Source organism: Clarias gariepinus, chromosome 12 (assembly GCF_024256425.1).
Source record: "Clarias gariepinus isolate MV-2021 ecotype Netherlands chromosome 12, CGAR_prim_01v2, whole genome shotgun sequence".
NCBI classification, from domain to species: Eukaryota; Metazoa; Chordata; class Actinopteri; order Siluriformes; family Clariidae; genus Clarias; species Clarias gariepinus.
This window is the reverse complement of record NC_071111.1, coordinates 2,775,825-2,800,273: the sequence shown is the minus strand read 5'-3', so window position 1 is coordinate 2,800,273 and position 24,449 is coordinate 2,775,825. Positions and strand designations below refer to the sequence as shown.

Here is a 24,449-nt window from a genome sequence, read left to right as displayed (position 1 = left end):
TTGTTCTCATTCTGCGAGGCTAAAAAGTCACCTTTACTTGTATATTGTTTATTAAAATGTAACATTAAAATTAACGAGCCGTCACTCATTAAAAAGTGAGAATATTGAATAAAACCTGAGATCACAAAACAAACATCTGAGAATATTAAAGAAATATTAGATTATTAAACAAAATCCTGAGAATAAGGAAAGAAAATGGTTGTGTTTGAAGGAAACCTGAGAATTTCACATGAAAATCTGAGAATCCGTAATGAAACTTCCAACATACACAGCTCCCTAATAGAGACTGCAACAAAACATTCATTTCAATGATATGTTTTATAGTTAAACACACAGCATGAAACCTAGACGTATATATTGCTTGCATATTGTTTACAAAGACAAGATATTCAGATGAATTGTCAGAAATGTGTTGTAAAAGGAAAGCTGGAAACATTTGGTTCAGTAATAATGGAGCTGATTTAACTCTCCCTAATCTATTTGCTAATAACAAGGTGAGAAAATGAACATGGTTCAGAATGCATGAAATTATTGGAAGTAGAATCAAATCATTGTTTGTGTTTATAAAAGTTGAAATGTAATTTCCTGAGAAAAGGCCTTTGGGGGCGTGTCTCAGTCACATGGTCCCTGTCTTTCTGAGATTTCTCCTCCACCTCATCATATTCTGTAAAATAAACACATTTACCTCTTTAATATCTCCTTTGTATTGGATTAATAGTCATTGTTTTGTAAAACCTTCAAATACAGTAAATGATGCACTATGTAGAATTTCTTTGATCTTTAAACAATAAATGAAGAGAATAGAGGACATTTATCAGATGAGTTTTCTTAATATTAACACAGGCCATGTGTATAAGATGTGATAGAGATGTCCATCAAATTTCACATCATTTTACAAACTGATTCAACTGTAGAAATGCTACTGTAGAAAAACAATAATACATTTTATATAGTATTACATTTCTATTTCCCTGTTAAATGTTTGGAATAAATAGATTCCAGTCCTTACAAGATTGTGTTTATAAAAATGTGGAAGTAAAAGAGCCATAAATATACAGGTCTTATCTAAAGTGTGTAATAAATCTGGCTGCACTTGTTAAATGACAGAACAGAGATTTGTTCTAAAAACAGTCAGCTGATGTTTATATTATATATCACAGGTAATATTTACAGTAGGTCTTATCTAAACTCTTTAATAAATGCACTTGTTAAATGACAGAACAGAGAGAACATTTGTTCTAAAAACTCTTCTGAAAGTTGATATTTATTATATACCATATATAATCTAATCATATATAATCTAATCTTTGACTTTGCTGCCTGTGCACTTATGTACATTACAGAATAAACAAGAAGTCACTCACCTTCTGTCTCTCCTCCATCCTGTTCCTCAGTGATGACATCATCATAATCTTCTGGATTGTCTAATCAACAAATAAATGAAGAAGTAATAAACCAGTGTGTGTGTTGATCTTATAGTAAAATACTGAGTTACTGAGTAGAACACAACGTTTATATGAAAAATAAAAATAACAGAAATAACTTGAATATATAAACTATTACATAATAACTTGATTATACTGATTTTATATTAACACTAAATTAAAATAAGATTCCATGCAAGTGAGGACCGAAAAGTAACTATTAAATTATAAGAGTTTAATGATGTTTTATTGTCTACCAGCTGCTATAGTGAGAAAAAGGATTAACCAATAGGAACGGTGCATTTTCCCATTAGTGTGTGAAAGCTACTAGCCAGAGACTCCACTATAACCACTGAGATATGGAGGTGAGAGCTGATGAAGTCGCCTGCTGGTGCTTTACTGCAGTAAGAGGAGAAGAAATTATATCACTCTTTATAAGATGGAATTTTAGCCCTTATCTACATGATTATTTATTAACTGATTCATTCATGTTTGTATTTTTTTTTTGTAAAAATATTATAAATATTATTAATGTATTTTAAGGCAACATTCTTAATTTGTTTAGTTGTAGATTGTGATGTTAAAATCAAACAGCCAAGATTAAATTTTTATGTCCTCATCACATTCAGATTAATTGGAAAACTAATGCATTAATGCTTTCAATTAATTTAAAATTTATATATAAATTAAAACTTTCTCTTCCGTGTGACCACTAGGTGCTATTTACATTAAATTTATAAATGCATAAATTTATTAATTATTTAATGAAGTACATTTTATATAATTATTTTTGTTATATTACACATTTTTAAATAACATTAAATTATTTTTTTCATATTTAAATACTTTTCAATTAAAAATTAAAATATTTACTATTAATATGTTTTATTAATGCTTAATACTTAATATTAATATTACATGAGTGTAAGTGCTATATGTACATATATGGAGCTCATGTGTATTTCCCTTCCTCTGTTGCAGTACCACTCTGGGCCAGTAGGTGGTACTGCCACGCTTTTCATGTCAATCTCATTTAAGGACTTAAAATTATAACTTGTTGCTTCTTTTCATCTGAATTTTTACATTTAGTTTGGATTTGCTCAAAGGATACTTTTGTAGAAATTAATAATTATATGTTACAGAAAACAGATTAAAAAAAGAAAAACATTAAACATTTAATTGAATTCATTATTGTTTACCGATATTTATATATACATTTTAATATTTTTGCTGCATTGTTAGCTGAAATTTTAGATGAGGGACACTAATTCAATAATTAAATGATAGAAAATCCTATGTTAAGAATTATAAGATAAAATGATAGAGAGATGTAATTTTTGATTAATTATATAAAATTCCATTACTTCTGATTGTTTTAGATGTGAGTGTGACTTATATCGCAGCAGCATTATGAAAATAAATAAATATATATCATAAGAAGGTAAAAAATAAAGCTTAATTAAACTTTACGTTAAAAAGAAAGCCGTGTGTGATTATTTAAAATGAAATGCATGAATTAATTCCCCACATTCAGAATTGTTGAGTTCTTTTAGATGTGGGTGTGACTTCTGTCAAATGCAGCAAACGAGATGTTGATGTTAATCAGCATTTAGCGTCTCAGCACTGTGAGCTCTTGGAGCTACACTTTACTACACTTATAGCAAGACTTTTTTGTTGTGTGTTTGTTTTTCATCAGTTAATGTGGAGCGTCTGCTTTACACGTCCCTGTGGATGAGCTGTTACTATAGAAACCATAATGTAGTGGAACGAGTGCATTAATATAAACCTGTGATTTACAGCTGCAGTATGTCAGAGCTGCTGTTATAGAAAATTAATCAACATCAATCAGAATGCAGAATTCAGCAGCACATTGTTTAAAGTTTATTATAGAAATGTTTAAGGGGATTTTTTTAATAACAGAGAAACTCCCTGACCTGTGGTGATGTTTGTGTTTGTTTCAGCCGTAACTGCATCATCATAGTTCTCGGACACGTCCTCTGTCAGAATGTAGAGATAAAAGCTATTAAATCCACATGAATGTCATTAATGATCATTTGGATGCTTGTGGATGCAACACTGTCACATTATTATCGTACCTGTCAGTATAACTGACTTCTGATCAGCTGTAATGGCCTCATCATAATTCTCAGCTTCATCCTCTACACCAAAACACAGAGATTTAAAGAGATTTAAAGTTTACTGAAGTGACAGTTTGTACACTGTGTGTGTGTGTGTGTGTGTGTGTGTGCTCTCTAAAACAAATCCCAAAACAGAAGCACACCCTCCACGTTATCAGCGATGGGTCCAGCAGTGACGGCATCATCGTAGTCCTCTGGTGGCTCAACTCTTCCTGTATCACCTAAATGAAATAAAAGCAGAGGCTCTGTACAAACAGCTCCATCACATTCTGACCTCATGGTTTAATGTCAAGTCACTCAATTGATCTGATCAGTTAACAACTGCACCCACTTATGAAGTCACTGGTGTCGATGACATCATCATAATACTCAGCCTTTTCTCCAATCCCAGACTTTACTGGAAAAAGAAGAGTTTGTGTGTTTGGGCTTTTAAACACATTTATACTCAATAAAATCCTCATCCAAAGAAGCTTTGATAAATGTGATAAGAGGGATTTCAGAAGCTTAAAGTAAGATAAGGTTGATTGTGAGATCTCATGTGTCAGCATTAAAACACTGGAGTTACTGTAATTCTTCTATACAATACATCATAATCACGTCTCAGAAAGGACACATTTAGTCATTTCTCATCTTTAATTGCAATTCGAATATCTTTCAGTTAATGGAGTCAGACAAACTCACACTCTGGCCTTTTTTACCTGAGAGAAGCTCATCATCCACATGCTCATACCCAGAATGCTGTTCTTCAGAGAGGAGACTTCCTGTTAGAGGAGAGCAGGACAGGCATCAGACACACACACACACACACAAAGAGACTCATGAACTCTGATTCAGAAAAACACACATGCTGTATGAAGTATCTAAAAATCCTCAAATAAAATAAATGTGCCATAAACACACACACACACACACACACAGACTTATGAACTCTATTTCAGGAAACACACAGTGTCCTGTCACCTTCAGCACCGCCAGAAAGAAAGAGTATGAAAGAAAGTATGATCTCTCGAATAAGGTATACGTCACACACACACACACACACCGGGTGTAAGTCAGGGAGAGGGGGGGATGCACCTGCACAGGAAAGCCTGCACCACTGCATGCACGCTCAAACACACACACACACAGAGGCCTTTTTCAGACGTATGATATTTAACATTTGGAGTTTTATCAGTTCATAACAGACAGTCTTTCTGTCCAGTGGCCACATTGGCAGATATTTATCTCTCTATTTATCTCTCTCTTTCTTTCTTTCTGGCGGTGCTGAAGGTGAGTTCCCCCAGGACACCATACACACTAGAACCTCCACTGTTTCTGTAATTCAGACACACCTCACCTTTATGTAAATGTTCCTCACGGTTTCATTCAGACATGCCTCGAGACCGCGCGGTAAAACACACAGTACCAGCGTGATCTTTGCCATTCTCGTGAGATTCTATTGTACAAGTGAGGTCTAACAAAATTCATCAAAAACTATCCATACAACCAGCCGGGGTCGGAAATATTCTAAAGCAAAAATCCAACAATCAAAACGGCACTATGGGGGAACTAGAGTGTGTTTCTCTGGGATTTTACATTTATACTGTAACTGGAGAGAGAGAGAGAGAGAGAGAGTCTGTGTGAGAGAGAGAGAGTGTGTGTGTGTGTGTCTGAGAGAGAGAGAGAGAGAGAGAGAGATTGATTGTGTGTGTGTGTGTGTGTGTGTGTAAGAAAGAGAGAGAGGTTTGAGGTCTTAAACACACTTTAGTGTGAAACAATAAAGATAAACTTACTTTACGTTTTTTCTTATATATACATATATACACACACACACACACACACACATATATATACAGTGGCTTGCAAAAGTATTCGGCCCCCTTGAACTTTTCCACATTTTGTCACATTACAGCCACAGACATGAATCAATTTTATTGGAATTCCACGTGAAAGACCAGTACAAAGTGGTGTACACGTGAGAAGTGGAACGAAAATCATACATGATTCCAAACATTTTTTACAAATAAATAACTTAAAAGTGGAGTGTGCCTTATTATTCAGCCCCCTGAGTCAATACTTTGTAGAACCACCTTTTGCTGCAATTACAGCTGCCAGTCTTTTAGGGTATGTCTCTACCAGCTTTGCACATCTAGAGACTGAAATCCTCGCCCATTCTTCTTTGCAAAACAGCTCCAGCTCAGTCAGATTAGATTGACAATGTTTGTGAACAGCAGTTTTCAGATCTTGCCAAAGATTCTCGATTGGATTTAGATCAGGACTTTGACTAGGCCATTCTAACACATGGATATGTTGTGTTTTAAACCATTCCATTGTTGCCCTGGCTTTATGTTTAGGGTCGTTGTCCTGCTGGAAGGTGAACCTCCGCCCCAGTCTCAAGTCTTTTGCAGACTCCGAGAGGTTTTCTTTCAAGATTGCCCTGTATTTGGCTCCATCCATCTTCCCATCAACTCTGACCAGCTGTGCCTGCTGAAGAGAAGCACCCCAGAGCATGATGCTGCCACCACCATATTTGACAGTTCAGAGTGATGTGCAGTGTTAGTTTTACGCCAGTGTTAGTTTTTTTGGCCAAAAAGTTCCATTTTGGTCTCATCTGACCAGAGCACCTTCTTCCACATGTTTGCTGTGTCCCCCACATGGCTTGTGGCAAACTGCAAACGGGACTTCTTATGGTTTTCTGTTAACAATGGCTTTCTTCTTGCCACTCTGCCATTGTGCAGTGCACGACTAATAGTTGTCCTATAGACAGAGTCCCCCACCTGAGCTGTAGACCTCTGCAGCTCGTCCAGAGTCACCATGGGCCTCTTGGCTGCATTTCTGATCAGCGCTCTCCTTGTTTGACCTGTGAGTTTAGGTGGACGGCCTTGTCTTGGTAGGTTTACAGTTGTGCCATACTCCTTCCATTTCTGAATGATCGCTTGAACAGTGCTCCGTAGGATGTTAAAGGCTTTGGAAATCTTTTTGTAGTCTAAGCCTGCTTTAAATTTCTCAATAACTTTATCCCTGACCTGTCTGGTGTTTCCTTTGGACTTCATGGTGTTGTTGCTCCCAATATTCTCTAAGACAACCTCTGAGGCCGTCACAGAGCAGCTGTATTTGTACTGACATTAGATTACACACAGGTGCAATGTCTATGGGCAAATGACTGCACTCAAACCAAAGGAGGCTGAATAATTACGCACACCCCACTTTGCAGTTATTTATTTGTAAAAAATGTTTGGAATCATGTATGATTTTCGTTCCACTTCTCACGTGTACGTGTGTGTATATACTATACACACACAAAGTCAACATGCATACATTACGTACACACTGACTCACACATACACTATTTACATATATACAATTTTTAATTTTTTTATATAGAAACACCCACTAAACCCCCCTTCCCACTTCCCTACTATTAACAAGTTTTTTTTTTTTTTCAGTTTTTTTTTTTTGTCCATTAATTTACCGTTTTATTTACAGTTTGTGGTTTGGTTTCAGCTGTTGTCTATTTTTTCTTCTTTTTAAGTGACGGTTTGTTTGTTGTTACCTGTTGTGTTAATTTTTTTCAGTTCTTTTAACATTTTTACTACCCGTTTCCTCTCAGTTTTGGACAGCTGTAAGAACAGGTTCACCTGCTCTTCTTTGTCTACAGGTGTGTGTGCGGTGCTGCACCCGGCCTCTTCACTCTCCTGCTCTGAGTCTGACTGTGGGTTTTTCGCTCATTCGTCGGTTCTGTGCCGGACGTCTCCTCCCATTTTCTCCTCGGTTTTGTGTCTTTGGGTGTCTGTGGTGGTGTGTTGGTCTGCGGCTGCTGTGTTTCGGTGTGGATGTTGGGGGCGTGGTCACTGTCAGCACTGAACACTGTACTGGCACCAGGTTCTGTGCTTGCGCTGTGTTCAGTGGTACCGGTGTTAAGTTCAGCGCCGAGCACGGGGTGTGTCTCAGTGCTGCCGGTGTGTTCGGGACTGACCTGTTCAGGTGTGTCGGCGAGGCCCACCTCAGGCACGGACTCCTCGGTGCTCCCCCGCCGGCTGTCCTCACGCTGCTGCCGCTGTTTCCCGGCGGTGTCGCCCCGTGAGCTCCCCAGCTGCACGGCTCCGTGCGGGCAGCTCAGCCTTTCGTGACCGACGTCCCCGCACTCTAAACACCTCAGCTGCTCCATGGTGGCGAAGACGGTGTAACTGTTGTTCCTGTCTTTAACTTTAAAATTAACGTTCAGCGGACCCTCGTGATCGTTTAAAACCATTAGGACTTGCCTACGCAAAGACAGGGTTCACACTCGAGCTTTAACACCCGAGCGGGATGGGCTTCATGGGGCCGGTCAACTTCCCAAAGCGCGCCCGCTCCCTCAGGATCTGCTCGTTCTTGATGAACAAAGGGACGTTGGAGATCACCACTCCATGACATCTCTAACTCGTATCCCGTTTTTTGTTGCCGTGGTTACGAGTGTTTTTTTGGTCAGGAAGACCACCACTGCTTTATTTATTCGGGAGGCAGACTAGATATTCTGGCACCCGATCTGCTCCCTCATCACTAGCAGAACTTCCTCCAGCAGTACACCGTCTTCCACAACACACCTGATGCCATTCTGGAGAGACAAAGTCTCGCCTCCGGCCTCAGAAGCCATGGTGCCTCAGTCACTCTCTCTCACTATAATCTTTTAACTTTTTTTTTGTTTTTTAACTAATAACATGAACAAAAAATTAATACATAAATAAATTTTCCACGTCTAAAACTAATCCTTTCTGTAATACAAAAAGTTTGATTGTTGTATAGTGAGAGAAAAAAAACGTTAGATTGATGTGCGCATGCCCAATAGAGCTCAAGCTGTATTCCATCTAGCCTTAACTGTATTAAACCCATATTAAAAATCAAATTACAATTATTTAAAAGAATATAGTACCACAAGCTGTTCATAAAAATTGTAATGTAATTTTAATATTTTTGGAATACGATTAACTTTGTATTGGTTAAACAAGACCAAAAAAAGTTACAGAATTAGTCATTCAGAATGTTTTGAACTGACAGTTGTTTTCTGTAGTTTTACTAAAACTGCATAAAAACTAAAAACATTCTTGTTTATACTGTTTCATATTGCTCTTTATAATGTCACTTTAAACAACTAAAATAAGCACACTTGCACTATTCATAATTTGCACTGTTCCATTTTTCTCCATATCAGCCTTCTGTGTTGTAAACTGTCCCTTTTTGCAAAACAGTAACACAATTATCTTACCTCTGTTGTTCTCCAAGTTTGTGTTATTTAAGGTTTTTTTTTAGGTTAATTTAAGTTTTTTTCAGTGTTATTTGTAACAAGGGTTGAGAGAAACATAATTTCAATTTTCTATATGTTTGCACTGTACATGTAGCAGAATTGACAATAACGTTGACTTTGACATTGCCTGATAAGGACAAATATAGTTCATAAAACATGACAATAAAGAGGAGGATGGGTACAGTTTAGTAACCATTGAAGTGGCACTTATTCAGTAAACAGACACAATTTTAGCCAATAAAACATTTTATTTAGAGCTGGTCCGTTTAAGAGTGTACTCCGCCCAACATGTACACTCAATCTGCTCATTCATTCATTTATTTATGCTGTAGTAGCAGTTAGGGGTGGGAATCTTTTACCATCTCATGATTCAATTCGATTCCGATTCTTGAGGCTACGATTTGATTCAAAATCGATTTTCGATTCAAAATGATTTGATTTTATTCATAATGATTTCTAATCGGGTTTCTGATCATGATCTACTCTCATCTGCTTTGCTATACAGAATGACAAACGGAGACATTAAAGTGTCTTTTTCACATTTATTAAGTTAAATTCTCAGGGAAGTGCCTTTTATCAAAAACATTGTCTGGTTCTCAATTGCTACTCATTAGTAGCTAGCTATAAAATAAGTTGAAACAAAAATAAAGTGCTTCTTCATAAGAAAATCTATATTTCTCAGTCAGATTCAGTAACTTAAAGAATAACAAGTTATGAAAATAAAGTGCATCACATGCTAGTGCCACTCTGGTCATTTCGGTTAGGGCACTGGCGACCTTTCCTTTCTTTTAGTCTGATTGTAAAGCTGTGGCACAGCTGTTTCAGTGAAAAACTTGCGGGACGGTATGGCGTACCTCGGCTCCGCTGTCTGTAACATGCAGACGAACTCCTCGTTTCTTCACCACACTGTAAGGCCTTAGGTCTTTGGCAATGAAGCAAGCGATAGACCAAGTTATTTTTTTTGCTCTCTCGGAGTTGGCAGGGAGTTTCGTGAAGCACTGCAGTGTGCGTTGGTCTGGCGGCTAACTCTGCTCCGTGTCGCTGAGCTCCGGGTGATGCCTAGTAATATGAGCACGCGCATTTGTTGTGCTGCCGAAGTACTTGGTCTTCGTTTTGCAAAGCTTGCACACTGTGTGTGTCATGTCCAGCGCAGTGCTTCAAGGCATTCGGTAAAAACCGAAATGACGCCAAACTTTAGCTTTAAGTGAAGACGGGGCTGATTGGATCTCCCTCTCATCCATATTTGCTTTCTCTTTGTTTTAGTGATTTGCCGCGCACACTTACGTGCAAAAACCGGCTGCGTGGTGGCATTAGTACAGACCAGTAGGCTAGTTACAAAAATGGAGGCGAACAACCAGCTGATTTTATTTATTTATTAAATCGATTCTTGGACATTTTAGATTGATTCTGAATCGTTGCAAATGAGAATCTAGATTTTTCTGTGAATCGATTTTTTGGCACACCCCTAGTAGCAGTTCATGGAAGAGAATCCTTCAAACTCTTGGTCAGAATAAAATGATGAGGCCTAAAACATTTCACCAGGCCTAAAAACATCTGTAGCGCAAAACAGACACCGATACAAACTGCCAACCCTTACTTCGAGGGAAAACATGTTCGTGTTTCGTCTTACATTAATATGTGTCTATCGACAACAATTAAACGAACAATTAAATGACAAAAATAAAGAAAAAAATTATTTATATTGACTAACCACACCAAGCCTTACCGCCGCCATGTTCTTCCACGCTAAAAAAAAAGGTACAGTGGAACATCGGATTACGAGTAACGCGGTTTACGAGTGTTCCGCAAGACAAGCAAAGTTTTTAAATAAAATTTAATTTGAAAAACGAGCATTTTCATGGTTTACGAGCACCAAGTATCACGCATGCGCTTCTTGTTTTGACACCGAGCGTCACGTGATTACAACTGAGCCAATGGTTTTTGTCTCTCTTGCGCTGCAGAATCATTTCCCCTGCTGGGTCTTAGTGCTCGTCTCTTACTGGTATAATCAACATCTGTGCACGCGTGTACTGTTTACTATAACACTGTGACTACGTGTGTGAAACATATTTTATTATGTGTTCGGAAGCGCGCGTGTACAGCGCGTGTACTGTTTCTTATATCACATGTGTGTGCGCGCGAGTAAGGCAAAAGAAATTCTCAATACAGAGGTTAAAAATCTATTTTATTCCTCATCGCAGTGTGTTTGTGTGTGTGTGTGTGCGCATGCGCGAGCATAATTAGACACTGTGCTGGCTGTGTGAGTGTGTGTGTGTGTGTGTGTGGGCATGAATTAACGAGCTGTTACACTGTCGCGAGCAACATAAAAAAGCAGAGAAGCTTTAATAATTTAGAGGAGAACAATAGTCTTTCCGTTAATGTGTGTGAGTGTGTTTAAACCAGAGGAAAAAGTTTTAATGTGTAAGATGAGGAGGGGTATTTGTTTTATTTTTACTTAATATTTGTATAAATTATTTTTATGTATTTATTTTTTTGGGCTGTAGAACGAATAATTTAGGTTCCTTTATTTCTTATGGAAAAATTACATTTGGGTAACGAGTGTTTTGGAATACGAGCCCACTTCCAGAACGAATAATGCACGTAATTCGAGGTTCCACTGTACTTACATATAAATAGGATTACTGCTGATTGGCCAACGCAGAAGCTCCTTTCACCAATGAGAAAGCTTTCGACCCGCCCCCTACCTTTCGATGGGCCCCTTACCTTTCGGCACACTGATTGGCCAACGCAGAAGGTCCATTCACCAATGAGAAACCTTTCAGCACGCCCCTACCTTTCGATGCGCCCCTTACCTTTCGAAACGCCCCCTACCTTTCAGCACGCTGATTGGCCAACGCAAAAGCTCCATTCACCCACCAGTTTCTTTCGACATGCCCTCCACCCTTCGGCACGCCCCGACCTTTCGGCATGCCTATTGCTCCAGCCTGCAGTTATCCCTACTTGCCTCTGTTTGCCCCCACGACAAGATTGGTGATCTCTAACGTGCTTCCGTTTATACAGGACGAGGCGATCATGAGGAAGCTGGCCTGATTCGGGAGGTTCGTCAGCCCAATGAGAGCCATCCCGCTCGGGTGTAAGAGCTTCAGCGTGAAACACGTCCTGTCCTGGGGGTTTTAACTAACCAAGAAGAAACACTAAATGTCAACTTTAAGTGTAAAGCGGGGGACAGCAGCTACACCGTCTTCGCCACCACGGAGCAGCTAAGGTGTTTTGAGTGCGGGGACATCGGACACAAGAGGTTAAGCTGTCCACACGGAGCCACGCAGCCGCGGAGCTCAGGGGCCGACTCGGCCGGGAAACAGCAGCAGCAGCGCAGGAAAAGACAGCTGGAAAACACTGAGGAGTCCGAGTCCGCCACAGGCCTCAGCGACACACCCGAGCCAGCAGTCACGGAGGTCAGTCACACACACACTGCCACCACAGAGACACACACCACACCTGGCGCTGACCCGAACACTGCCACTACTGTACACAGCGCGAGTAAACATCCCGATGCGTGTACAGTAGTCAGCACTGACCACGCCCCCAACGCTGACCACGCCCCCAACGCCAGCACCGGAGAGACACAGGAATCCCAGACCTGCACACCGACACCCAAAGACAAAACTACAATAAAACCCACGAGAAAAAGAGCCGAGACGTCCACTACAGAACACATCAACAAACGGAAAACCCGCAGCCAAACACTGAACACAACACAGGACACAGAAGAATCAGGATGCAGCACCACACACACACACACACACACACACACAACTGCAAGGAGACATAGAGGAACAAATAAACCAATTCTTACAGTTAACAGAAAAAGAAAAAAGACAAGTGGTCAATAAACTATTCCTGGGAAACAATAACCTGTTAAAAAATCTCACATCGACACATAAGAAGAACTACACATAAATAAACCAGACTATAAACCATAACAGGGTGACACAAGACTTTAAAAGACGTTGGAGTTGTTGGTGGGGTGGAAGGGCACAGGGTTTTCCATACAAATTTTTTTTTACATATGTTAATAAAGTGTGTGTATGTATGTATATGTAAGTATGTGTGTATGCATGTATAAGTGTATGTGTTTATATATGTGCTGTATGTATGTGTGTGTATATGTATATATTTGTATAAAAAACTACATACAATTGTAAAACAGTTAATTCCTTAATTTGTTATAATAAAGTGAGTTTAAAACCTCAAAACCTCTCTCTCTATCTCTCACACACACACACACACACACACACACACACACACACACACACACACACAGTCTTATGAACTCTGATTCAGGAAAACACATTTATTATCAAGTGTTTGAACATCCGTCAAATAAGATACACATCACATAAACACACACACACACACACACACACACACACACACACACACACACTGTGTAAGGCAGGGAGACGGGGGATGCACCTGCACAGGAAAGCCTGCACTCTTGCATGCACACTCTCTCACTCACTCACTCACTCTCTCACACACACACACACACACACACACACACACACACACACACACACACACACACACAGAGGCCTTTTTTAGTCGTATGATATTTAACATTTGGAGTTTTATCAGTTCATAACAGACAGTCTTTCTGTCCAGTGGCCACATTGGCAGATATTTATCTCTCTATTTATCTCTCTCTTTCTTTCTTTCTTTCTTTCTTTCTTATGGGGGAACTAGATTGTGTTTTTCTGGGATTTTACATTTATACTGTAACTGGAGAGAGAGAGTGTGTGCGTGTGTGTCCGTGTGTGTGTGTGTGTGTGTGTGTGAGGGAGAGAGAGAGAGAGTGCGTGCGTGCATGTGTGTGTGTGTAAGAGAGACTAATACAGTATATCTGATGTGTAACTCAGCTCTTATCTCAATAGGGTGAGTTTTTTTTTCTTGGGATGTAAATGAGCTCATATAAAGATGTGACTTTTCCTGCTATATATAGATATAGATCGTCGTGTGATCCTCATATGAGGACCGTTAGGTTTAATTACTTTAAGTTTACCTGTTAGTGTAACTTTCACAAGAGAGAAACAGTGAAGAGAAAATGTAACAAACACAACAGTAGTTGTCCATCAAAAGGATAAAACTGAATAACTGAATAAACATTACAGAGCATGTGAGCAGACACACACACACACACACACACACACAGGGAATGAGGCATAGAAAGGGGGAAATGCACCTGCACAGGAAAACCTGCATGCATACATAAATGTGCAAACACACACACACACACACACACACACACACACACACTTGCAGTAAATCAGAAGCATTAATAGATGTTTATCAGCAGAATTCTGTCTCACATGTACTTTAACTGCACAATTCATCTCGCACTCATTTCACTCATTTTTATTAATATTTTACTGGATTTGGGGTAAAATCTTGCTTTAATCACTGAGTTTGCATTGAGGGGTGTATTTAGTATTGAGTGATTTGATCATTTGCATGCAGTGAATTTCAGCTCCAAGTTTAAATGGAATACAATAAGTGTGATGTAGAACAGTCCACATATCACTCACCTCTTTGAGTGGAGCTCGTGATTCTTCTAGTGATGGATCTGTGGTTGATCTCCTCATAGACTGCCTCAGGCTGAGTCTTACGCCTCGTCTTAGAGACAACTGGGAGTGCAGAATAATAATAATAATAATAATAATAATAATAATAATAATAACTGGTGTTGTAGAGAAAATAAACTGTGTGAATGTGTGGTACCTCTCCTGAGCACTCTGTTCTGGTAAAACAGTACCACCAGAAGCACTAAGGCCAGGAAGAGCAGCATTCCCAACACAAGGAGAACCAGTGGAGGGGTGGGTGGAGCTACAGTTAATGGAGGGTTTGGAGAGGCTCTTCCTGAAGTCAACAACCAAGAAGAGGATCTTAATACGAGAAAAATGGTGAACAGTAACAAATATTGATTTGTAACAAATATACATACCTGATGTGGTGGTGGTGGTTGTAGTGGTGGTGGTGGTGGTGGGTGTAGTAGTGGACACTGTGGATATGTCTGTATTTGCAGAAAAAACTAATGCATTAAAAATAAACTCACTAGATCAGGTTTCTGACATGCTGAGCTTTCAAGCTAACATCAAGCTAACATCTAAGATTATGAATAAAAGTTATCAAGTCTTAATCCTGTGAGAAAAGATAATAGTGAGTGAAAAGAGAAAGCTAAAAAGTTAGCACACCCCTCTGACCTGCACAGGTGACTCCAGCATGAGAGCAGTCAGTGTGTTTCTTCAGAGAATGATGACAGTCCCACAGGTGAATCTCATCCCCTCGACAATTCACTCTGTTCAGCCAGATAGTCCCTTCACCAGGACCAAAGCTAACATTCCTATCAGCACTCAGCGCCGAGCCACAGCCCAGCTGTCTGCACACCACCTGAGCGTTCCTGATGTTCCACTGATCATCACAAACGGAGCCCCATGTAGCGTTATGATACACCTCCAACCTCCCAGAGCAGCTTCCCTTTCCTCCACTCAGCCTGAGAGACCAGTGCTCTACATCACACACATCACACATGAGGAAACATCAACGCTGAAGAACAGCTCCACTCACACACTGAACTACAACACTATGATACATCAATAAAAACTCAACATCATCTATTAAAACTATCTTATTGCTGAATTCTGGATAGAAATTGTAAAAATCCAAATAGGTAAAATGATTGTTATATCATCCATTAATTTAAAATAAAATGTCGTTATATCTCTGTGCTGTTAGAGAAGTAAAACACTCCAGCACTTCTTCATTAACTCCTGGGTGGAATCAGTAACTCTTTCCTTAACACCTGACTGATGTAACAGATGTAAGTGTCCTTACTTGAGCAATATTTCTGAAGAGGAAATGAAAAGCATGTCCCATGAGTCTGTGGAGACGTTCCATCTTCTGCTGTATAACATACATGGAACCGAAATTTTCACACACTCTTATTTTATAGCTGCAATATTTATGCAATTTCTACAGAGAGAGAGAATCCTCCTACCTGTGCAGGTAATATGAACCACCTCATCATTATTACATCTGTTCTGTCCCCAGGGTGAAGATGGACACTTCAGCAGATTAGAGTCATGTTTCCTACATTTCACATGATCCAGCCAGTTAGGAGCAGATTCCACTCTCGCTCTGCCTGAGTCCAAACGATCGAGTCTTCCACAGTTCAGCTCTCGACACACCATGTTTGCTGTTTCCAGCTCCATTTCATTCTGACACACATTACCCCAGGTTCCATTGTAGAACACTTCCAGATTCCCCTTACAGCCCTCAGTGAGTCGTATCTCTTTAAACTCTGGGGAGAGAAGAACAACTTAGACTTAATTAGGAAAAAATCAGTTTCATTAAATCAGATAAATATTACCATTGCAATTACGATTATGTAGAATTTAAACCTCAGTTTTGTAATACAGACATATACATATTCAACAGGTTGAATCTCAGTCATCACACTGTACCTGAGCACACGACTCCTACGTCCTCCTGGTGTCCACATTCCCCCTCTTTACACAGCTGAGACCTGCAGTTCCACAGGGACATCTCGTTCCCCTCACACTCCACCTCATTCAGCCATATGGACCCAGTTCCAGGACCAAACCAGGCTGGTATGTGGGTACTGAGGGCCACTCCACACTGCAGCTGTCTGCACACCACCTGTGCATCCTCAATATCCCACGAGTCATCACACACTGTCCCCCACGAGCCGCTGTGGAAAACCTCCAGTCTTCCTGCACAGTCTCCCCCAGAACCAGCCAGCCTGATCGACCTGGGATCTAAAATTTTAAATGAAGCTTCCATACATTTGACGAGTCTGTATATTTATTAAGTATGTTTTAAAAGACCATATTACTATTGTTAATAGTTGCTCATGTATCAGTGTTGTACTGTGTACCTGAGCAGGTAACATACAGCTGTTCCCCAGAGCTGCAGTTGACAGGTTGTGCACTGCTGCAGTTCCCCAGATGAGCTTCACTCCCAGAGCAGCTGAAACCCGTTACACACATGTGTTTGTGTTCAGTGGTGGATGGAGAGGAGCGGTAGTTCAGCACAGAGCCACAGCCCAGCTGTCTGCAGAGCACAGACGCCTCAGACAGACTCCACGAGTCCAGGAGAACTCTCCTCCAGTCCTGCCTGAAATAAATCTCCACCTCCCCCTGACACTCGCTCCCTCCAGACAACCGCACTCGACCCTCATGAAACGCCATGGATGATCCTGAAGCAGTAGAACATCATTTAAATATTCTAATGAACACTGAGTTTATTCACTAACGTGGTGTAGGTGAGGTTAATATCTCACCATTACAGATGACTCCAGCATCATGTTTATGAGAGCATGCAGCTCGACTCCATGATGAGACGTCACATTGTGAGAGGTGTGTCTTATTCCCCTGACAATCAAACACATCAGCCCAGATGTGGCCACTCCCCTCCCCAAACCAGTCCACCCCCACCACAGCCACAGCACTCCCACAATCCAGCTGTGCGCAGAGAACATCTGCAGCTTTCATATCCCAGCTTACAGCACAAACTGTGCCCCAGTCACTGAGGTACTGGAGCTCCACTCGACCAGAACAGGAGTCCGGTCCGTTCACCAGCCGCGCCTCTGTGTGACCTGAACAAACAGCCGAGAGCTCAGTGAAAGAGGAACATTAACAAAGACACCTTAAAGTTTGATTGACAGGTATGTGGTCTCTATTTAAACAGAAGTTAAATCATGATACTTAACCAGAACATATTAATCCCACATCGTTGTCATGGGAGCAGTGTGAGTGTTTGAGTGAAGATGATGTTGGACAGAAGTAAATCTGAGATTCATTTCCTCTACACTGAAGCTCCTCTGTCCACACCTGACCCTCCCCTCGGCCAAAAGCAGCTGATCCCAGCACCTTCACAGGAATCCCACAGCCCAGCTCTCGACACACAACCTCTGCATCCTGCTGGTCAAAGTCAGCATCACACACTGTGGACCAGGAACCTCCCAGAACCACCTCCACTCTCCCAGAGCACTGATGAGGACCAGCAGAGAGTCTCGACATTCTGTGACCTGTGATTATTTCATTGTGTAAATATTGTGCATGTTTCAGCAGAACGGAATATCAAAAAAAAAACATAATATTTGCAGTGACATCCAACTCTGATAGCTGAAATTAATGGCAGTCATGGTCGTATAATTACAGGTAAATTTTAATTATGAAACAAATATATTTAGTTTAATGTAATTTATATATATTATAAATTGGTGGTTTTAGATTTTATGCCCCTCATCTGTAAAAGTTAATTAAACTGCAAGGTTTTAAAGTTTTAGTCAAAAGGGGGGAAAGAACAGCTGTTCTTATAATATTGTAAAAAAAAAAAAAAGACTCTTCTAACTGTCGGGTAAAAAAAAGATTTTCTGTAACCTGATAATATAAATTTAAAGCTTTTTACCATCATAAAATGACTGAGATGTATTTTCTATTTCAAAGATTTTATGGTCAGATTTTATCACAGCAGCTTCTACATTTCTGTAGTTTAGTAAAATGGGAACTTTTTCCCCCTCGTCCCACTGCAGCTGACTCGGCTAAATCTGCAGTGTTTAGGGTTTTGGTGATTCCTGGCCACAGACTTGAAGCTCCGCAGTGTGAAATGACTCTTTTTACCCTCCTGTGGCGTTTTTGTAAATAAAACTTTCCCACAAACAGAGTGGACCAGGAGCCTTAGATGAGGATTTTAGGGCTGTTGATTATGTGAAAGATCAAATCTCATGTACGCGCTGCTCTTCATAAACAGGTGGCACTAATCAGTCTGAAACCAGGGATTTACCACAAGTGTGTGTAGTTTAATGAATCTGATGTGAAACACTCATATAAACACCATTCACAGAGAAAAGTCAGAGAAATTTAATATAAGAACAAGAAAATGTTCCTGCATGAGGCCCCATGTGTTTTTGTCTGTTTTTCTCACTAGTTATTAGTGAAGTTCAGGAGGCAAATCAATTACAGTGGAACCTCGGATTACGAGTAACACGGTTTACGAGTGTTCCGGAAGACGAGCAAAGATTTTTAATAAATTTTGACTTAAAAAACGAGCGTTGTCGTGGTTTACGAGCTCCGAGTATCATGTATAACGCATGCACTTCTTGTTTTGACACCGAGCGTCACGTCATCACAACTGAGCCAACGTTTTTTCTCTCTCTTGCGCTGTGGGTATTTATCTCCCCTGCTGGGACTTAGTGCTCGTCTCTTACTGGTATAATCAACATCTGTGCACGCGTGTACTGTTTACTATAACACTGTGACTACGTGTGTGTGAAACATATTTTATTATGTGTTCGGAAGCGCGTGTGTACAGCGTGTGTTGTACTGTTTCTTATAACACAAACAACAAAAATCTTCCTCATCGCAGTGTGTGTGTGTGTGCGCGCGTGAGCGTAATTAGACACTGTGCCGGCTGCGTGTGTGTGTGTGTGTGTGAAACCCTCATTTACAAACACACACGCGCGCACAGAAATGAAGGCAAGAGACACACACTATGCTCTCCGGAGAAACTCTGTCGCAAATCTTTTCAGAGGTAAAGTGCTGGGTCATTTGTTTGTTTGTTTTACTTTACAGCAGTGATTCTGTTAGTTTGCGCTCACACGAGTGTCATTAGCGATGTTTATTGCTTTTTAGATAAAACAGTGTAGCGGGAGAGAGACGTTGATTTATGACCCTTTGTTTACGGAGGTGTAGTCCAGTGTGGGAGATGCATTGTGGGTAATGCAGTCCGGTGTATGTGAACGCGAATGTGAGATTTAAGTTATGATATTAAGTCTGAGTTTTGTTCTTCAGTAGTTTTTTTTTGTTGGATTTAAGTGCAGGATTCACCCGAAAGTGAAAAGGAAACTATAACCTGACAATGCAGAAAATAAAAGAATGGGCATCGACCAGTTTGTCCATCTCATCATTACACGAGCATGGATTACCGAGCTGTTACGCTGTCGCGAGCAACATTAAAATAAAGCGGAGAAGCATTAATAATTTAGAACAGAACAACAGTCTTTCCGTTAATGTGTGTGTGAGTGTGTTTAAACGAGAGAGGAAAGTTTTAATGTGTAAGATGAGGAAAGTGAGACAGGAGGAGCTGAAAGCAAGAGTCTTCACTTACTCTAGCCTCACACACACACACGCACACTCATACACAGCGCCTGCATGCACAAAGGGAAACGCTTATCTGCCGGGATTTATTTTTAACTTTTTTAAAAGGTAACGTGCAGGTTAATTTGTTTTATTCTTACTTAATATTTTGTATTAATTATCTTTATGTATTTATTTTTTGGGGCTGTTAAACGAATAATTTAAGTTTCCATTATTTCTTATGGGGAAATTTAATTTGGTTTACGAGCGTTTTGGAATACGAGCCCACTTCCGGAATGAATTATGCTCGTAATCCGAGGTTCCACTGTATTTATATTATAAATTAGTCAAATGTCTACAAAAAATAAAATATAAAGAAAGACAAGCTAGTTTTTGTTACATTTTGTCAGATTTGTATTTCAAATGTGGCCTAAACAATAATTTAAAAATGACTTCAGATTAATGACTTTGTGCCAATCAGTTAATTTTATAACTGTTATTAGTGAAATTCGGTGCAATTCAAGTGCAGTTTTTGGTTTTACTGGTAGTCACTTTAAATTGATCTTTAAAAAAAAATCCTTATTACATAAAAAATATTAAGTAAAAAAAGTTCTTTTTCGTATAAATAGGTTTTATTGAACGTTCTAATAAATATAAAATGTTTATTATAATCGGTTCCTCACTGTATATTTGTAAACATATTTAACAGTCACAGTTACCTGCATATGTAAATGATAACTGAGACCCAAATTAGTGAGGATTTGTCCTCCTCCACTTTACCATACAGATAAAAACCTGAACCTAGGCCTCAGTCTCTGTGCCACCCCAAAGTGAGTGCTGGGCCCAGCCTGGCCACCCCTATGAAAAAAGTCTGGCTCTGCCACTGCCTGTCATAATGAACCTCCTGCAAATGGACCCTTACTCAGGCTCAGTCAGCTCTTTGGTAGAGTCGCACCAGGCTTTACATTTAAATAAAGACAAAATGGAATTCAAATAATGTGTGAATAGAATTACACTTAAATCATGCTGATAATCTAACTCATTGTTTTATTCCCTAAATTCAGTAGTTTACCTGAGCAGGTGACTCCAAAGTCAAGACCATGATGACAGCCATGAGGTTCCCCTCTATCATATGGCCTACAGTTCTTCAGTGTCAATCCATTACAGCCACGAACCATCCAGATTGGTCCTGATCCTGGTCCAAATTCAGCCTCATTGTACACATTTACAGGCTTACCACAGTGCAGCTCTCTACACAGCACTGCAGCACCTTTCTCATTAGAGCCCATACTACACACTGTTCCCCACTGTCCCTCAAGAAGAACCTCCACTCTCCCAGCACAGCGACTTCCACCATTCACCAACCTCACAGGGTCTGAGAGAGAGAGAGAGAAAGAGAGAGGTTTTATTATCACACAAACACACACACACACACGCTTGCTCATCAGGGACAATCTTATTATTTTGATTCATACACATTCAGATTTCACACAAACTTAAATAATTATTATAATTTTTTTAAAGCTGCGTTGCGACAATGTCAATTGTTAAAAGCGCTATACAAAAATAAATTGAAATTGAAATTAAACACACACCCTACCCCAGGATGTAACACATTACTCACTATGCTGCACATTCCTTGTTTACACATAAATGTGGACAAACTGCACTTTGGAACATGAAGAACCACACCGCTGCTAACACACACATTAGTACCATCCATTTCATACTTCATGTTTCACACTGCTGCTGTCATACACAACATACTTTTAAACTTCTATATTCCTACACTTTTATACCTCAGAGTTTACAGTCTGTACATCCTTCATCATTATACACTTGTTTTAATTCTGTTTTATTTTGATAAAATTTGTAAACACTGTCTGCGCCAAAATATACAGTACTGAAATGAAAAGATGAACAATATTTCCTTGATGTCACCAGTGAGTTTATTTCCACTGAGAGAAACTAATATACACACTATTAGCGTGTTGATTTACCCATATGGAATTATTTATCCTGGAAAGGTTTCCTGCAGTATGGAGAGAGCTGGAGCTCCACCCTGTTGACATTCAAGATGCGCGGGTTCTTATACAATTTTCAGGTGATTTTTTTTACATATGTTTTATAATGTTTTTTACAATTATTTTATTACCTTTATCAACAAAATCTATTTTTAATTACACACACATACACACACATACATACACACATATACACACACACATATAAACACATAAACACACAAACACACACACACACACACACACACACATTGTCTCATGCTAGCTACATGTTTTTTAATTCCAATAAAACATGTGTAAACGTTAAACTCTAAACTAATTTTATACATGTTCAGCCCAGAAGCAACAACCAGGATGGTTCACTAACACTTAAACACACTCACTGAACCTGGAAATGATCAGTTTTAATTATCTGATTTCTGTGTCCAACACGCTGTCATTATAATCAATGTGAACTTTACACTGGAGCCTGGCAGTGCAGTCTATTACAATCCGTATTTATTACATAAAGCTTAAACATAAAGTAATTACAATATTTAATCAGAATTTTTTTACATTTTTTATAAATGTTTCGATTAAAACTATTTTACCTGCGCAGGTGACTCCAGCATCACCACTATGATCACAGTCATTTCTTCCCCAGTCTGCTGAGTTACAGTTCTTCAGTGTCGACTCTGATCCATTACAGCCCACATCATCCATCCAGATTGGTCCTGATCCTGGTCCAAAGTGTGTGAGATACTGCATGTCTACAGGCTCCCCACACTGCAGCTCTCTACACACCACTGCAGCGTCTCTCATATCCCAGCTATTATTACACACTGTTCCCCACTGTCCATCATGAAGAACCTCCACTCTCCCAGCACAGCGACTTCCACCATCCACCAACCTCACAGGGTCTGAGGGAAAGAGAGAGGGAGAGAGAGAGTTATATAATGTTTGTCTTTTAATTTATTGATTAAGCAGTCAGGTTTTTATTTATTTCACACATTGCAGTGTTTAATCAAGTATGTGTCGCCTCTCTTTATGAAACGAAGCTGCTCGTGTCGGCTCATATCGGGAGCATTTTGATTAAAGGAAAGATTATAAGGGGAAAAGTAAAAGTGTCCACAAACAACATAGCACAATGCATGTGTGTGAATGGCCGAAATGTGGTTGTGAATTAATCTTTTGGTGAAAGTAAAATGTTCGTGTGAACCCGCGGCGCGATATGAGAGATTTATAAGAGATTTCTCTTTCCCAGAAATAAAACAAACACACATTTATACGTGTTAAATAAGCGCTGTCTTTGCGGCGCTGTGTGAAATGCACGCCGATGTGAGCCGCCGTATCTCAGTCATAATATACAAATATGTTTTAGCTGTGTAGTGAACCAATGCAACCACGGGGGGGGCGCAATCCAGTGTCTTCTTGTGCCAGTCCCAAGTCTGGATAAATGCAGAGGGTTGTGTCAGGAAGGGCATCCGACATAAAACATTTGCCAAATCAATGATGCGAATCAAGAATATAATTCCCATGCCGGATCGGTCGTGGCCCGGGTTAACAACGACCGCCACTGGTGCTGTTGACCTACAGGGTGCTGGTGGAAATTGGGCTACTGTTGGTCGAAGAAGGAGAGGAGAAAGGCGTGTTCGTAAGCAGAGAGAGAAGAGGAAAGGCAAGAGTTTAGGAGTGATAGTAGGGACTTTTAATGTTGGGACCATGACAGGGAAGGGAAGAGAGTTAGTTGATATGAAGCAGAGAAGAAAGGTGGATATACTGTGTGTCCAGGAGACCAGGTGGAAAGGTAGCAAGGCTAGAAGCTTAGGATCAGGGTTTAAATTGTTTTACCATGGGGTGGATAGGAAAAGAAATGGAGTAGGAGTTATCCTAAAAGAGGAGTTTGTAAGGAATGTTCTAGAGGTGAAGAGAGTATCAGATAGGGTGATGAGTCTGAAGCTGGAAATTGAAGGGATAATGTTCAATGTTGTTAGTGGTTATGCCCCACAGGTAGGATGCGAGTTAAAAGAGAAGGAGAAATTCTGGAGTGAGTTAGATGAAGTGATGCAGAGCATCCCCAAAGGTGAAAGAGTGGTGATTGGTGCAGACTTAAATGGACATGTTGGGGAAGGGAACAGAGGTGATGAAAATGTGATGGGCAGGTTTGGTCTTCAGGACAGGAATGTAGAAGGACAGATGGTGGACTTTGCAAAGAGGATGGAAATGGCAGTAGTAAATACTTTCTTCCAGAAGAGGCAGGAACATACGGTGACATATAAGAGTGGAGGCAGAAGCACTCAGGTCGACTACATCTTGTGTCGACGTTGTAACCTGAAAGAGATCCGTGACTGCAAAGTGTTGGTAGGGGAGAGTGTAGCCAGACAACACAGAATGGTGGTGTGTAAAATAACCCTGGTGGTGAGGAAGGCGAAGAGGACAAAGGCAGAGCAGAGGACAAAGTGGTGGAAGCTGAAAAAGGAAGAATGTTGTGAAGTCTTTAGGGCGGA

The 24,449-nt window shown here is 40.0% G+C and overlaps 1 protein-coding gene across 1 annotated transcript; it reads right to left on the bottom strand.

Moving 5' to 3' along the window:
• Nucleotides 1–232: 232 nt before the first annotated feature.
• LOC128533930 (antigen WC1.1-like) lies at nt 233–22,836 on the bottom strand. The gene is made up of 18 exons (XM_053508166.1): nt 22,554–22,836; nt 17,572–17,889; nt 17,143–17,457; nt 16,731–17,058; nt 16,304–16,611; nt 15,838–16,140; nt 15,675–15,740; nt 15,035–15,349; nt 14,785–14,853; nt 14,562–14,666; nt 14,369–14,467; nt 4,261–4,323; nt 3,894–3,959; nt 3,706–3,783; nt 3,521–3,583; nt 3,359–3,421; nt 1,365–1,424; nt 233–664 (listed from the first exon to the last, which is right to left on the bottom strand). Exons 1-18 carry the CDS (start codon nt 22,762–22,764, stop codon nt 549–551), a joined length of 2,946 nt encoding a protein of 981 aa, XP_053364141.1. The 5' UTR covers nt 22,765–22,836; the 3' UTR covers nt 233–548.
• Nucleotides 22,837–24,449: the final 1,613 nt, after the last annotated feature.